The sequence below is a fragment of the Suricata suricatta genome, chromosome 8 (assembly GCF_006229205.1).
Source record: "Suricata suricatta isolate VVHF042 chromosome 8, meerkat_22Aug2017_6uvM2_HiC, whole genome shotgun sequence".
NCBI classification, from domain to species: domain Eukaryota; kingdom Metazoa; phylum Chordata; class Mammalia; order Carnivora; family Herpestidae; genus Suricata; species Suricata suricatta.
In genome coordinates this window covers 107,434,422-107,448,443 of record NC_043707.1, presented here as the reverse complement: position 1 = coordinate 107,448,443, position 14,022 = coordinate 107,434,422, and the positions used below count along the sequence as shown (strand labels likewise).

The following is a 14,022-nucleotide window of genomic DNA, read 5'->3' as shown; positions in this document are numbered from 1 at the left end:
GGGTAGTTCAGTTGGATAGACATCCTACTTCCACTCAGGTCATGATCTCGCAGTTTATGGGTTGGAGATGGGTTGGAGACAGCTGGAGCCTGGATCCTGCTTCAGATTCTTTGTCTCCCTCTCTTTCTGCCCCTACCCCACTCATGTGCTCTCTCTCTTTCTCTCTCTCTCTCAAAATAAACAAATAAACATTTTAAAAAAGGAATAGTTCCTTTATTAAACTTTCGTACTGTTTCTGCCAGGTTTCTGAATGATTAACCCTGAGTGGCAGAAGAGGGTAACACTCAGTATTCTAACATGTAAGGTCTGGGAAAGAGAAAAATAATCTCCAATAAACTCATTACTCTAACATAACTACTACTATCTCTGGCCATTTCTTTGTCAGTTCTTCCAGACTTGTTTATCATCACATCATTAACACTTCATGTTACTACATAGACTTTGTATCACTTATTTGGAGAATGTCCTTAGGACAGATTCCCAGAAGTGATGGTGTTGGGTCAAAAATATGAACATTTTTATGGCTTATTGCTACACATTGCCAAACTGCTTTTGGAAAATTTGTCAGTTAACATTATTTGCAGAGCCTCAGTCCTGGGGAAAGGGAAATTTTAGGCTGAGGGGATGAACCACCTGACAGGTTTGCACATCAATTGGTCCATTCATCCAGCAAAATGCCAGTGGAGGAATTAATACAGATATGATGCTGTTGGCCAGGTAGTAACTACACATTAAAAGCAGCATATGTGCACAGCACTTTCTTCTTCCCTGTTATCCTCTTGTGGATAAAGAAACTGTATGGAAGATGGTGGATTAGGAAGATCCAAGAAAATGTGTCCTCAGCAATTCTCTGGATACAGAAATAGCCTCTAAACTAGGCTGTACGGGCCCCTGGATTGCTCTTGGGGCTACAGCTGAGTATGGCTGGGTGCTCAAGCAGAAAGGCTTTGCTGTAAGTAGCTCTTGAGACTTCCTTCTTACCAGACTCTGAAAGACATAAAGTCCTTGGAGAAAGATTTGTAATTGCCCAGGTCTTGGGACTCTATCACAGGCCCACCATTGCTAACAACTGTGGTGAAGTCCAGCATTTCTGTGGATACTTCAAGGGCAGGGCTTGCCTGCTGGGAAAATTTCTTGCCAAACTCCAAAAACCAATGTAGGAGAAACCGGTCTGCACTTCCAACCATTCCAACCCAGGGCCTAGTGCCCTCTGGCTGCTCCAAGCTCTAAGATGACCTTTGTTTTCCCCAACAAAGTGATTTCCTGAGTGCAGCTGAGCTCAACCAGGGCAAGCTAAAGCCACAGACCCCAGGGAACAGGAAGGGAAGTAGACAGTCCTCTTTTTTCCTCTATAAGCAGCCTGCTTCACTGTGGAACAGCCTGGTTCAGTGTCACTTCCACTGGGCCTGGAAATGTGTTTTGGATTCAAACCAGAGAAATCTTCCCAAGAATAAGAAAAGAGAAAAGTCATCTACTTATACTCATTATCACTAAGGAGTAAATCTAGTTTCTGATTGAGACAATATCCTTTAAGGTCTTTTATGTGTCCACCCCTTTGCTAAGCTCTGGGGTTGCAGGGTGCCTGCTTTTTATAAGCTCATAGTCTAAGGCGGAGCACAGAGATCACAGGAAAAACCACTGTGAGCTGGAATACTCAGGGAGATTTAAGTTAGAGGGATTGGATGGGAGAGGGGGGAAGATGACCAAATCGAAAAGGAGAAGGAAGACAAGGTTCAAGGTCTGGATCTATCACTTATTGCTTATGGGATCTAGGGCAAGTCACATAATCTCTGACATTGACATAAGGATTAAATAATATATGTGGCTGATGAGCAGGGTAGGGTCCATGTGGGAGGAACTAGGTCAGAACTTTCCCTGGCATTCCCCCAGGCTTCTCACTCATGCTTTGGGCTGGCTTCTGTTATTTGGGCTGGGCAGGGTCAGTGACCTGGAGATGCAGAGGAGGGAAGCCAGGGATCCTGGCCACTCCCCACTGCCATCCACTATGTTTAGTGGCCAAACCTGGGAATGCATATCCCTTCCCTGTAGGTAGGTTTAGGCCAATAGCGCTTGTCAAGTCTCTAGTGTCAAGGCTGCAACCAGAGATCAGAGAATGGTCTTTTACCTTGAAGGTGGAGTAGGAAGAGAGGCTGAAAGTCAAAGCAGAATCTCCCCATTTATCCATGGCAGAAAAGCCCCTGATGCAATCCTTCTGGGTGGTGGCAGATGGCTCAGGTCGAGGACGAGTCATCCTGGCTTCATAGAATGTGTTCTCTTGCTCAGCCTCTTTCCTTCCCTGTGAGCTCCATCAGAGCTAAGCTTTCTAGACCTTGTGTCTGGGTGGTCCTTCTCACACCCACTCTCCCTCAGACATTTAACTATTTAGAAAGCAGCATACAAAGGCCTGGCTTAATACCTCTTTAGGGGTAGGGACAGCTGTGGATAAAGAAAGTATGTTCTCTGCAATTCTCTGGAAATAGAAACAGCTTATAAACTAGCCTGTGTGGGGCCCCAGATTGCTCTTGGGGCTCTGGCTAAAGACAGTCCTGCCACCCCTACTCTCACCTCCATGAATGGGAGCGGGATAGGAAGACTAATGTGGTGAAGGACTGGGAAGAAGTTCAGCCTCTGGCCTTGGGAAAAAGGTTGGAGGGCAGTCTTGGCAGTCAGTCCCCTTACAGCCTCAGGAACTCTCGCCAGCAGGTGGGGGTGACGTGTTACGGGGGAGGGGTCCCTGGAGTAGTAGACATCAGATTTTGTCTGACCTGGCAAGCTCCCAGAAATCCTTGTTGCTCAACACTTCCCCAGGGTCCTTGATTGGCACCGAAAGCCTTCTTCCCTCTCTCTTCCACTTCCAACCTGGAGCATCATGGGGAGAGGCGGAAAAGGCAACGCTTACCTGCCTGGCTCTTCTGGCTTCTATCTCATGGAGAGGTGGCTGGCAGTGGAAATTCAGTTGCTCACTATATTTTAGATGTATACGAACTCTTCTGTAGCTGCTGCCAAAAGGAAACAAAAATGGTCCCTGTCTTCTGGCAGACATGTCACAGAGCAAAGGGAAGAGAAATCAAAGCATCTTAGGCACCCAGCCAATCCTGGAGTTGTTGGAGACAACAGCAGCCCTGTCTTGGGCTGGGAACTGTTCCCAGCTGGGACTTAAATTTAGCAAGGCCTTCCCCTGGGAAATCTTACCTTGTCGTTTTCTCCAGCTCCCCTTTCCAAGTCCTGCCTATGGGGTTGTGCAAGGGAAGGCAGAGAGGTCTTCCCTCTACCTTACTGTCAGGACTCAGCGGGGAAGATCAGGAAGGGGTTTGGGAAGGCTCTGGGACAGTTTAATCAATCCCTTCTCTTCCCTTCCTTCCAAACGTATCTAGCTTTATCCCCTTTCTGTTCACAAGAAGCAGTCTTCTGGCCTCTTGGGCCACCCCGATCCCAAGGGTCAGAAAGCTCAGAGAGGGGAGACAACTTGAGAATAGAAGGAGCTTTTAAAAGTTATCCAGTCACTTTTCCATTTTGCAGATGTGGAAACAGAGGGACAAAGGAGAGACAGGATTTGGCCAAAGCCAAAGAACATTCCAGTGGGCAGGTCGTCTTCCATCCAGCATCATCTGAGCTCTACAAATCTCATTTCCAGTGGGGACTACCCTGGGTACCGCCACAGCTCCTTAACCGCCCCCCCCCCCCAGTCCTGTCCATCTCAACCACTTCTGCTGGACCATTCTAGCTCCTGTCTGACTAGGGCAAACTGTCAGGAACCATATCCTGGCTAGTGGTAGGAGTGTGGAGCTCCAGAGCTCCAGGAAGGCTGATGGAGGTGGAGACCCTCCAGGGTAGAAATGCTCTAGTCTCGCACAAGTTCAATGAGAACAGCACTAAGATTCAGGCAAGATTACTCAAATGAACTTTAGAGACTTTAGATTTTTGAAGAGATGTAGAAACCAGTATTTCAAATCATCCTTTATAATTACTGCCACCCACAGTGAGCACATCAAGGGAAACCTTTACTTTGATAATTCTAGGAGGTGAAATCCACCCCGGGAGCCACTTTTATCTTCCACCAAACACCTGCAGGTTGTAAATGTAGCGCAGGGAGAGGCAAGAGCAGAGCGTACATGTCTTTGGGAATGGGGGTGGTGAGGGGAGGTGGATAGGATTCCAGAAGGACTGTGAGTATGGAAATCTCACTTCTTAATTATCTGAAGCAGGAGAGTCAGTGTAATTAGAATATAAAGGAGTGCAGCTGGAGAAGAGTTAGGAAGAATTTCAAATCATGATACAGGTTGCTGGCTCTTATTTTCAGGTTGGACAGACATTAGACTCCTCCTTACTGAGGGGAGGTGAGGAGTATGTCTGGGTTCACAGACCACGGCTTTGTCTTATTGCTCCTGCCTCCACTAAAACCAGTGGAGTTAGGCTTGTTGCTAGGCCAGGGTTGCCTCCTGCTTATTTTAAGTCTCCAAAAGATAACAGTTGACCTGAAGAAACTGCCTAGAGACTGGGAATGAATGGCAGGTGAGGCTGGGGGTGGGGTGGTGGCAGGGGCTGGGAATCTGTGTGGCAGGATGGGAACACAGTAGTGAGTCCTGGGCTGAGGACCGGGGGCCATGCTGCCCAAATTGGCAACTGTGGAAGGAGCTTGCTGTACAGAGGTGACACTGCCAGCAGCTGGGCCTATGGTCTAGAAAGCCCGATTAGGGTCAGGAACTGAAGTTCTCCCTGGTCCTTTCCGTAAGACGATGATTTCATGGACCAGGCTGGGCCAGCCAGTCAGAAAGCAGTCCCCCCAGGAGCTGTGCCTTTGATAACCGCAGTACGCAAGAGCTAGGCCACTGTGTCTTAACCGTTCTACACCCTGGCTCCAGATGTTTTTTATACCATGTGACTCATGAACACACACTGTGTGTCCTTGGAGTGCACCTGATAGGGAGCTTGGGACTTTTCCACAAGTCTCCACCATGCCTTTGGGAGCCCTCCTTCTCTCTCTCTCTCTCTTTTTTTTTTAAGTTTATTTAAGTAAACTCTGTACCCAATGTGGGGATCAAACTCAGAACCCTGAGAACAAGAGTCTCATGCTCTACCAACAGAGCCAGCCAGGTGCCCCATGGGAGCACTTCTTTATTGGGAAAATAAATACAGAGTCAAAACAGGTGGGCCAGCCAACATCTGTAGTTCTGGGGGCCAGGAGAAAGGTGTCCGACTTTTCAGAACTCAGATCTCCATGAGCTGGTCACTCCCCACGATCACCTCGTTCATTCGTTTGGCTACAAAAGAAAAGAAAAATGTTGTTTGAGATCTGGCAGTAAAGGTGTCATTTCAAACCAAATTATTTATTTATTTTCTTGAGAGAGGGAGCATATGAGAGCGGGGCACAGAGAGAGAGAGAGAGAGAGAGAGAGAGAGAGGGAGGGAGGGAGGGAGGGAGGGAGGGAGGGAAGGAGAGAATCCCAAGCAGGATCCACACTCAGTGTAGAGCCTGATATAGGGCTTGATCTCATGAACTGAGATCATGCTCTGAAGCAAGATCAAGAGTTGGAAGCTTAACTGACTGAGCCATCCAGGTGCCCCAAACCAAACCAAATTATTTCTAATTTCTATGTTCATAAACACGTATTCCTCTCCTGTGTGGTTCTGCTCTTGAGAAGATCTTGGGAATATAACTTAACAAAGGGATTATAGGAGAGGCAACATCTTCCCACACAGGAAGAAGGCACTGATTCTTTATACACTTAGCTTCTGGGAGACTTCACATAGGAGGGGAACTGGAATTAGGTCTTTTTTTTTTTTTTTTGCAAATTTTTTTTTTTAATGTTTTATTTATTTTTGATACAGAGAGAGACAGAGCATGAGAGTGGGAGGCGCAGAGAGAGAAGGAGACACAGAACCAGAAACAGGCTCCAGGCTCTGAGCCAGCGGTTAGCACAGAGCCTGATGCGGGGCTCGAACCTACAAACGTGAGATCTGACCTGAGCCGAAGTCGGAGGCTTAACCGACTGAGCCACCCAGGCGCCCCCCCCTTTTTTTTTTTTAAACATTGTGTGTGTGTGTGTAAAGCTTATTTATTTTGAGAGAGAGAGAGAGAGAGAGAAAGAGAGAGAGAGAGAGCAAGAAGGGGAGGTGCAGAGAGAGGGAGAGAGAGAATCCCAAGCAGCTGTCAGCACAGAGCCTGATATGGGGCTTGAACTCACAAACTGTGAGACCATGACCTGAGCTGAAACCAAGAGTTGGATGCTCAACTAACAGTGATTCAGGCACCCCTGGACTTGAGTTTTAAGGGTGAACAGAATTTTTTCAGGCAATGTATCAAAGGGAAGGCATTCCAGGCTGTTGGAACATGAGCAAAGGTGTAAAGATATAAGAAAGGGGAACATAAAATACTGCGGTGTGGCTATATGATAGGAGCGGGGAGAGCAAGAGGAAACAATACTGAACAGTTAAATGGAGATGTCCAAAGGAGAAAAGGGGGCACCTGGGTGGCTCAGTTGGCTAAGTGTCCGACTTTAGCTCAGGTCATGAACTCACATTCATGGGTTCGAGCCCCACTTCAGGCTCTGTGCTGACAGCTCGGAGCCTGGAGCCTGTCTTTGGATTCTGTGTCTCCCTCTCTCTCAGCCCCTCCCCTGCTCATGCCGTCTCTCTCTCTCTCTCTCTCTCAAAAATAAGTAAAAAACGTTAAAAAAAAAACGAAACAAAGGAGAAAGGGTGATGTCTCACATGTAACATGGAAATAATATGACCTACTGAATAGAGTTTTTATGAGGGTTCAGTGACTTACAGAATCATCAAGTGCTTGCTAAGCAGTGGCCATTATTTTGTAAAGTCCAAACCTATGACCTGATCCTTGTCTACCCCTCCAGCTTCACGTTCCACAATTCTCCACTTATCCCTGTAAGCCGTATGTTTTGTAGCTCTAGACCTCTGCACAGGCTGCTCCTTCCATCTAGAATGCTTTTCTTCCCCTTCATCCCATCCCATTCTTACCCTAAATGCCCTAATCAAGCACCTCCACTATTGCTGTCTTCCCTTCCAAATTGTTCATTTTCTGTTTTGTGAAAACACTACCTGATACATATCTCTGTCTCTACATCATTATCTCATTCTTTCTACGTCACTGTAAGAATCTCAAGGGTAGGGTCACTGTATTTGTGTTCATACCCCAGTGTCTAGCACAGCTACTTCATAGGAAAGATTTCAGAGATTGTGGGTAATGATAAGGTTAGGGTAAGGTTATTAAGTGGAGAGTTAAAGTTGAAAGGAGATGAAGGCTAGTAGAATAGAGAGGATCACAGAATTTTAAAGCTGAGTTTAAGTTATCCAAGATAAGATATTTAGAAGAAGAGAAGGAGCAAAGAGCAAGACTATGAACTCTTAATATATTTAGGGGAGCACCATAGAAGCTGACCAGTGATGAGGTGAAAGGGAAAAAGAGTGTTAGTTTTCAAGGAATAAGAGCTATAGAACAGAGGGAGTGAACCAACAGTCTGGATGGGGAGAGGAACCAGGGTCATGCTATCATTTCCTGCCTAGCGGTATAAGGCAGATGCATGACACAGTTTTCCAGTCCTCTACTGGCTCAGACAGAAAAGGCTGACCAGTTGGCTGAAAATGGATTCTTTCTGGGCAAGCTTCCTGTCACTTCTATAGGTCCAACATGTTTCTTGTCACACGTGGGAGCTTGAATGTGACCCTGATAAGTAAGGCAGAAACTTTGGCTTTCCTGAGGTTCTCCTTCAGAAGCAGAAGGCTTTGGTGCAGCAAAATGAATAATGGGACTAAGTTTGGTAGAGACGTCTTTGGCTCTGTTCATCTTGCCCATGGAGCCTCTAAGGGAGTTCTGATTGGAGCTTTGGAGACCTTAAGAATACGGACATGCCTTCTGATCCACCCACCTTTTCAGTTTTGTTTCTTGCTATATCTCCCTTGTACCTTATGTTCTAGATTTCCCAAATGATTTGCAGTTTCCAACACACTGGATTGTTTTTGCCTTCAAGTGCTTGCTTACAGGGTTTCCCTTTACTTGAGAGGTTCTTCCCTTTTGTGTATTTGATAAATAGCCCAGAATTTCAAGATTTAATTTTAATTTCTTCTTGTGCCAAGAACTGACTGATTTCTCTTTTTTGTGCTTAATTAACCTTCATAGTCTCTTACCATCATTCCTGTGAAACTGTTTCTCTACTGGGGTCAGCTGGATAGCCAGAGGCAAATCTTATTCGTCTTTACACCTCTAGCCTATCATAGTCTAGAACATAGGAGGCAGCAGTAGTTGTTGAATGCGTGCATGTTTTGGAGGTTATGTGAGAGTACAGACGTAGGACAAGGAGCATATACAGAAGGTCTCCAACCCCTTCGTCAAGGAGAGCATAACTGACACAAGAAGGGCAATGAAGTGCCCGGACGGGGCAGACACCACCTTTTGCTCTGCCAGGCTCCAAGCAAACAGGTGAGCCTTCTTTGGCCTGCCCTCTCCAGTTCAGCTCTACTGTCTGGTCTGCTCATGGCCTGGGGGTGGGAGAAGGCTTGCTCACTGGGATTCAGGCAAGAGAGACTAGATCTGGCATTATGGAGGCAGCTGAATTTCCATGGGGATTCAGTAAGGTAGAGGAAGCCTGGAGAGAGGCAACAAGCAGAACTAGTTCTGCCTGGCCAGGGCTGGAAGCTGACTTCAGTAAACACACTGGAAAAGTTCTGGGCTGGAATCAGGTTCTAAGGATCCTTCCCTGAGAGTACAAAGGGAGGCTGGCAAGCTGAAAAGAAACCAATGGGACTGAAAGGAATGACAAGTCGAATATGAAAAGCTGCACTGCTGGGAAGCTGGGAAGGACTCCTGCTAGCCAGGACTTGACCTATGTGTACCCATCAGGTTTTACTTTCATGGCCAGGGGCCAGATCACTGTGGTCACAGGGAAGAGATCCAAGTTATCTCACTGACAATAAGAAGAGACTCAGATGAAGTCTCCAGTTAGAGTCTCTCAGGTTTTGACTTTGTTGGCTGTGGTCTCTCTACTGGCTTGAGCAGGAGATCAAACTTGACTGCCAGGATTTTTGCCAGAGATCATCTCATTAACTGAGTATGCTGGGGTGGGGGTAAGAAAAGCCAGAGTTTTGTTAAAAAAGGGCTTGTTCTGTTGGTAGTGCTGCAGAGGGCTATACTGGGTTGGAAAAGTCACATTTTGAGGGTGTAAGACTATTATGGATGTAGTGACTCTGAACACAATTGAAATCTGGAGAGGGGATAGCACTTCTGAGGATGAATATCCTAAAATCCCTTCAGATGAGGACGACTGACTAGGGACTCTGCCATCTACTGAGCAGACTGCTGCTGAGGATCGAGTTGTTGATATTTGCCTGGGTCACCCACAGTAACAGGTCCCGAGTGCTGCACTAATGGCTAGGGGTTTTCTTTCTCCACAGGGCTCGGCTGCAAAGAAAAGTAACACTGGGAATAGGCCAGGAGTACCTGCGGCAGGAAGGCACTGACCATTGTGCTGGATGGATCAGTCCGTCCAGGATAGAAAACAGAGTAGGAAGTGTTGGGATTCTATATTTTAGAGTCCAGATGACTTCTCTGGCCACCTCTCTTTCAACCATTAAGGGGCCTCCTTGCTAAAATGGGAACACATAGTGTTAGAGCCAAAAAGTCCATGGGATGCTAAAGCCCATGACATCCTAGTTTGGCTAGCCCAGCCTTGTGCTCCCTGATAGGAGATGCCATGACTCAAAGCCTAAGTATCTGGCATTCAGTTGTCATGTATACATTATGCACACAGAACGGAAAGGGTCCTTGCAAAGTAAAAGAAAGGAGCACCATTACTTTGTTGGAAATGGGGAGGAGCAGCAGCAGAAATGTGAGGTTCCAGGTTCCGGCACACCAGAAGGGAGGGATCCTCTAGGGTGGTGGCAAGTGGAGTTCATACATTCAGATTGCCTATGGAATCTAAACTCAAAAGCCACAAAAGGAAGCATCTCCTGGCTCCAGGAGGGGCTGAAAAGCACTGGAGGATGCTTCTACTTTTCGCTGAGCAGGGGAGAATTTACGAAGACAAAGAGGCAGGAAGGAGATGGAAGAAACATTGGGGCCACAAATCCAAAGAGAATAGAACAAAGGACAGAGAAATGCAATGAGGTGACAGGGAGGGGACAGGATAAAAAAGCAGCTCCACAGACCAGCTGAGCAGCTGCTTTTGAAACTCTGGGGACCATTTCCAAGGGCTTCGCATGGAGTCAGAGGAAAGGCTGGGTGTTCTGAATCCTATTTATTATTTATCATTAAAAAATATATTTATTTGAGAGAGACAGAGACACCATGAGTGGGGGAGAGGCAGAGAGACAGGGAGAGAAACAGAATCCCAAGCAGTCTCTGTGCTGCCAATGTGGGCTTGAACTCATGAAACTGCGGGATCAGTTCAAACGAAAAAAAAAAAAAAAAAAAAAAGAAACTGCGGGATCATGACCTGAGTTGAACCAAGAGTCAGACGCTTAACCGACTGAGCCACCCAGGCACCCCTGAATCCTATTTTAAAGAAATTACCAACAGGCCCCAGTTGCTCAAGAAACAAGTTTCTCTGTAACCTAAGGGTAGGCTTGAGTGAGCTGGTATGTTAAGGAGAAAAAATCAGTATCTGGAGTTCCTGAAGATCAGAAAGAGCTGGGATATGGAGGCCAAATACATTTTTTTCAATATGGAAAAAGGACTAAAGGGAGAAAAGGTGTATTACTGATCAAATTCTGCTAGGCAAGCCAGGAGTGGCTTCTTCCTCTGGTCTTTTTGGAGGTTATCTGGCAATAATTTAGGTTGAAAAGCCAGTTTTGTCACTTACTAGCTATATAACTTGTGTAAATTTCAACTTTTCTTTCTTTTTTTAAAAGAATGTTTATCTACCTACTTATTTATTTTGAGAGAGAGAGAGAGAAAGCGAGCGCACTTGCATGAATAGGGGAGGGGCAGAGAGTGGGAAGGAGAATCCCAAGCAGGCTCCGCACTGTCAGTGCAGAGCCTGGTGCGGGGCTTGATCTCCTTAATCGTGAGATCATGACTTGAGCCAAAATCAAGAGTCAGATATTTAACTAAGCGAGTGCACCTAAATTTCAACTTTTCAAAGTCTCAGTTTCATTTCACCAAATGGGTCAATAATGAATCCCTACCTCACAGGGTTTTTATGAGAATCCAGTAAGATGGTGTATGTGAGAACATTTCAAAGCTATAAACAACAGCTGTTAAGCCAATGGCCTTCCAGGAGGGTGATGCCATCCGTGCCTCCGGTGCTGGAATTTAAGTTCGTGTGCCAGCCCTCACACCATGCATACGATCACAAGAAAATACCAACAGCTGCAGTGCTGCTGTTGACTAACACTCCTGCTTGAAGTTGTCTGGAGAGACACTGCGTGGAATGTGTCTGCCACTAATTGGACTAAAAATGCCAGCTTTTCTTTTTTTTTTAAACTTTTTAAAAAGTTTATTATTATTATTTTTAAGGTTTATGTATTTATTTTGAGAGAGACAGAGCAGGCACAAGTGGGGAAGGGGCAGAGAGAGAGAGAGGGAGAGAGAATCCCCAGCAGGCTCTACACTGTCAGCACAGAGCCCGATGTGGGGCACAAGTCCACCAACCATGAGATCATGACCTGAGCTGAAACCAAGAGTTGGATGCTTAACTGACTGAGCCCCCCAGGCGCCCCTCAAGAGCCATCATAAAGTACTGGTGCTAATCAGGACCATAATCTGGATTTTTTGACTAAGTTTTAAAAATATTGATAGTAAGGCTGCATACATTTATGAGCTTATCTGTAAGATAAATTCTTAAAACTGGAACTGTTACATCAAAGTTAAAATGTTTGATGATGTCAATTCCTCTCCAAAGATGGCTTTACTGATTCATGTTCTCACGGGCAGAGTACGCCTGTGCTTGTACTCTGATTGTCACCAGCACTAAGCACTAGGTAAAAAATGGCTTCTGTGATTGTCATTTGGTTTACCTTTGGCTTCAATCCTCTGGCCACTTCCAATCAGGCAGTTCTTGATGTCCGCTCCCTTCTCAATCACAGCATTGTTGCAGACAATGCTGCCCTGGATACTGCTTCTGTAACAGAGCAGGCGAGTTAGAGAGTGCCCACGGACCTCGTCACCGTCCTTACTGCCGTGGGCTGGGGGTTCTGGCTCCTCCATAGGCCAGGAATGGCTGGTCTCTTCAGTTAACGGCTACACGCTTCAAGTTATCACTAGAAGACAGAATGGCTCAGCTGGGCCAAGGGACGACGGGGCTTCAGTGAAGTCCAGAGTTTAGATATGCTCTTCCCCACTGGGGCTTGAAAACAGAAGACCCTGTGATTTCAGTTCTTTAGGGACCCGGAGGTCTAAATTTCACCCGATCTCTCCTTATTTGGTCTGGGGAGTGGAAGCCAGCACTAGTCCCTGGGCTGATCCATCATGCTTGCTTCTCATCTGGGAATATATTCAAATTTCATGTAAGGCTTAAATCCTAGGAATCTTCCTAGGAGATCAGCTACGGAAACAATAGGTGTCCCACAGCTCTCACTACAGACTCTGATTAATCAAAACCATACTCATTTAAAAGAAACCAAAAAACCAAAAACCAGTATTTTTTTTAAACTAGCTCCATGCCATATCAAAGACTACTCCAGATCCTAAAGCCACTCTCAAGAGTAGTACCTCTGGCTCGTGGCATTTGAATGTGTTTAAAGAGCATCTTTCTGCTCCTAAAGACTAGTGGGTGGGAGGAAGGTCCTTCTGAAAATCTTCACTAGCTCATGTTGCAGACCTACTCTACGCTCGCTGCTGTGCTAAATACTCTATGTACATTGTGGCAGTGACTTGTGATCTGGTCATTTTATCACCTGGGCAGCATAACAAACAAAAACATACTCATCATCCTGGCCTCCATCAGTCTTTTTGGTAGGTCTGGGATGAGGGCCTATGTATTTAATTAGGAAAAAAAAAAGCTTCCTAGATGATCCTGGGAGTATCATTTTTACCTCTGATGCAGTAAAAATAACAACCACATTTTTCAGATGAGGTAACAGATTTAGAGAAGTTAAACCATTTACTGAAAACCACATAATTGCCAAGTAACAGATTCAGATCTAGGTCTGCCTGATTCTAGAATCCATACATTTAATCATAATGCCATACAACACCAATAAGGGGAGCGAAGACTCGGGGACGCTTCAAACTGCCCAGTTGTTTTTCTAAGCCAAACGGCTCTGTGGGAGGAGGAGCTCTGCCCTATCAGGGGAATATTCAGCACCCTAACGAGTCAGAAGTGGGCAACTGGAGGGGAGAAGGAAGGTGAGAAGGAAGGGTACTGGCATCCATTTAAACAAAACAAACAAAACAAAACACCAACTAAGGAAAAGTCCTCAGGCAACCCAGGAGGCATGGGAACTAGGCAGGAGGACATTCCAAGGACTGAAACTACTAATGCACAGGCCTTTGAAAAAGATTCTTGCCAAATGCCGAAACTTGAGTAAAAAAGCAAAAAAAGAATTCTTACACTTCATGGCACTCCAGAGTCTTCTTTCTCTCTATTTATTTGGAAGGTTAAAGCCTTTCAGAAAGCAGCAAAAGGCCAAAGCCACAACACCTCTGTGTTGTGGGCTAAACATGGGCAGACAGTATTAGTTTGTTTTTTTGGCTCAAACTTAGGATACACTAAAAAAAAAAAAAAAAAAAAAAATTCAGGATACACTCAGCGGGTGTGCATTAAGGAACCTTTCAGAACTTTCCAACTTGCCTTCTGCTTTAGGTAAGGCAGTTCAGTTAGCAGTTAGGGTGGCTCCTGCATCTTGATGAAAATTTGCCCAAAAAGAATAGTAAGGAAGTACAGAAAGTACAGATACACAGGCTGCTGGGAGAAAGCAGGCTTACAATGGGCTACTAGTTTCTCACTGAAAAGTCTTTTTTCCCTCAAGTGGGAGGAGGAGGATGCCTTCTGCTCAGCAGTCTAAGAGCCTGAGAACGCACGCTCCGGAGCTAGGCAAGGGGTAAACACAGTCAGCAGACAAGACAGC

General features: G+C 45.8%; 1 protein-coding gene across 2 annotated transcripts in view; it reads right to left on the bottom strand.

The window, feature by feature from the left end:
• Positions 1-5,067: 5,067 nt before the first annotated feature.
• Positions 5,068-14,022, bottom strand: part of EIF2B3 (eukaryotic translation initiation factor 2B subunit gamma) — a 115,907-nt gene continuing 106,952 nt past the window's right edge. For both annotated transcript variants that reach the window (XM_029949460.1, XM_029949459.1), the window contains 2 exons: positions 11,971-12,074; positions 5,068-5,261 (listed from right to left, as the gene is read on the bottom strand). In XM_029949460.1, coding sequence (XP_029805320.1) covers positions 5,209-5,261; positions 11,971-12,074 — 157 coding nt within the window. In that variant the 3' untranslated portion in view covers positions 5,068-5,208. The remainder of the gene's footprint in view (positions 5,262-11,970; positions 12,075-14,022) is intronic.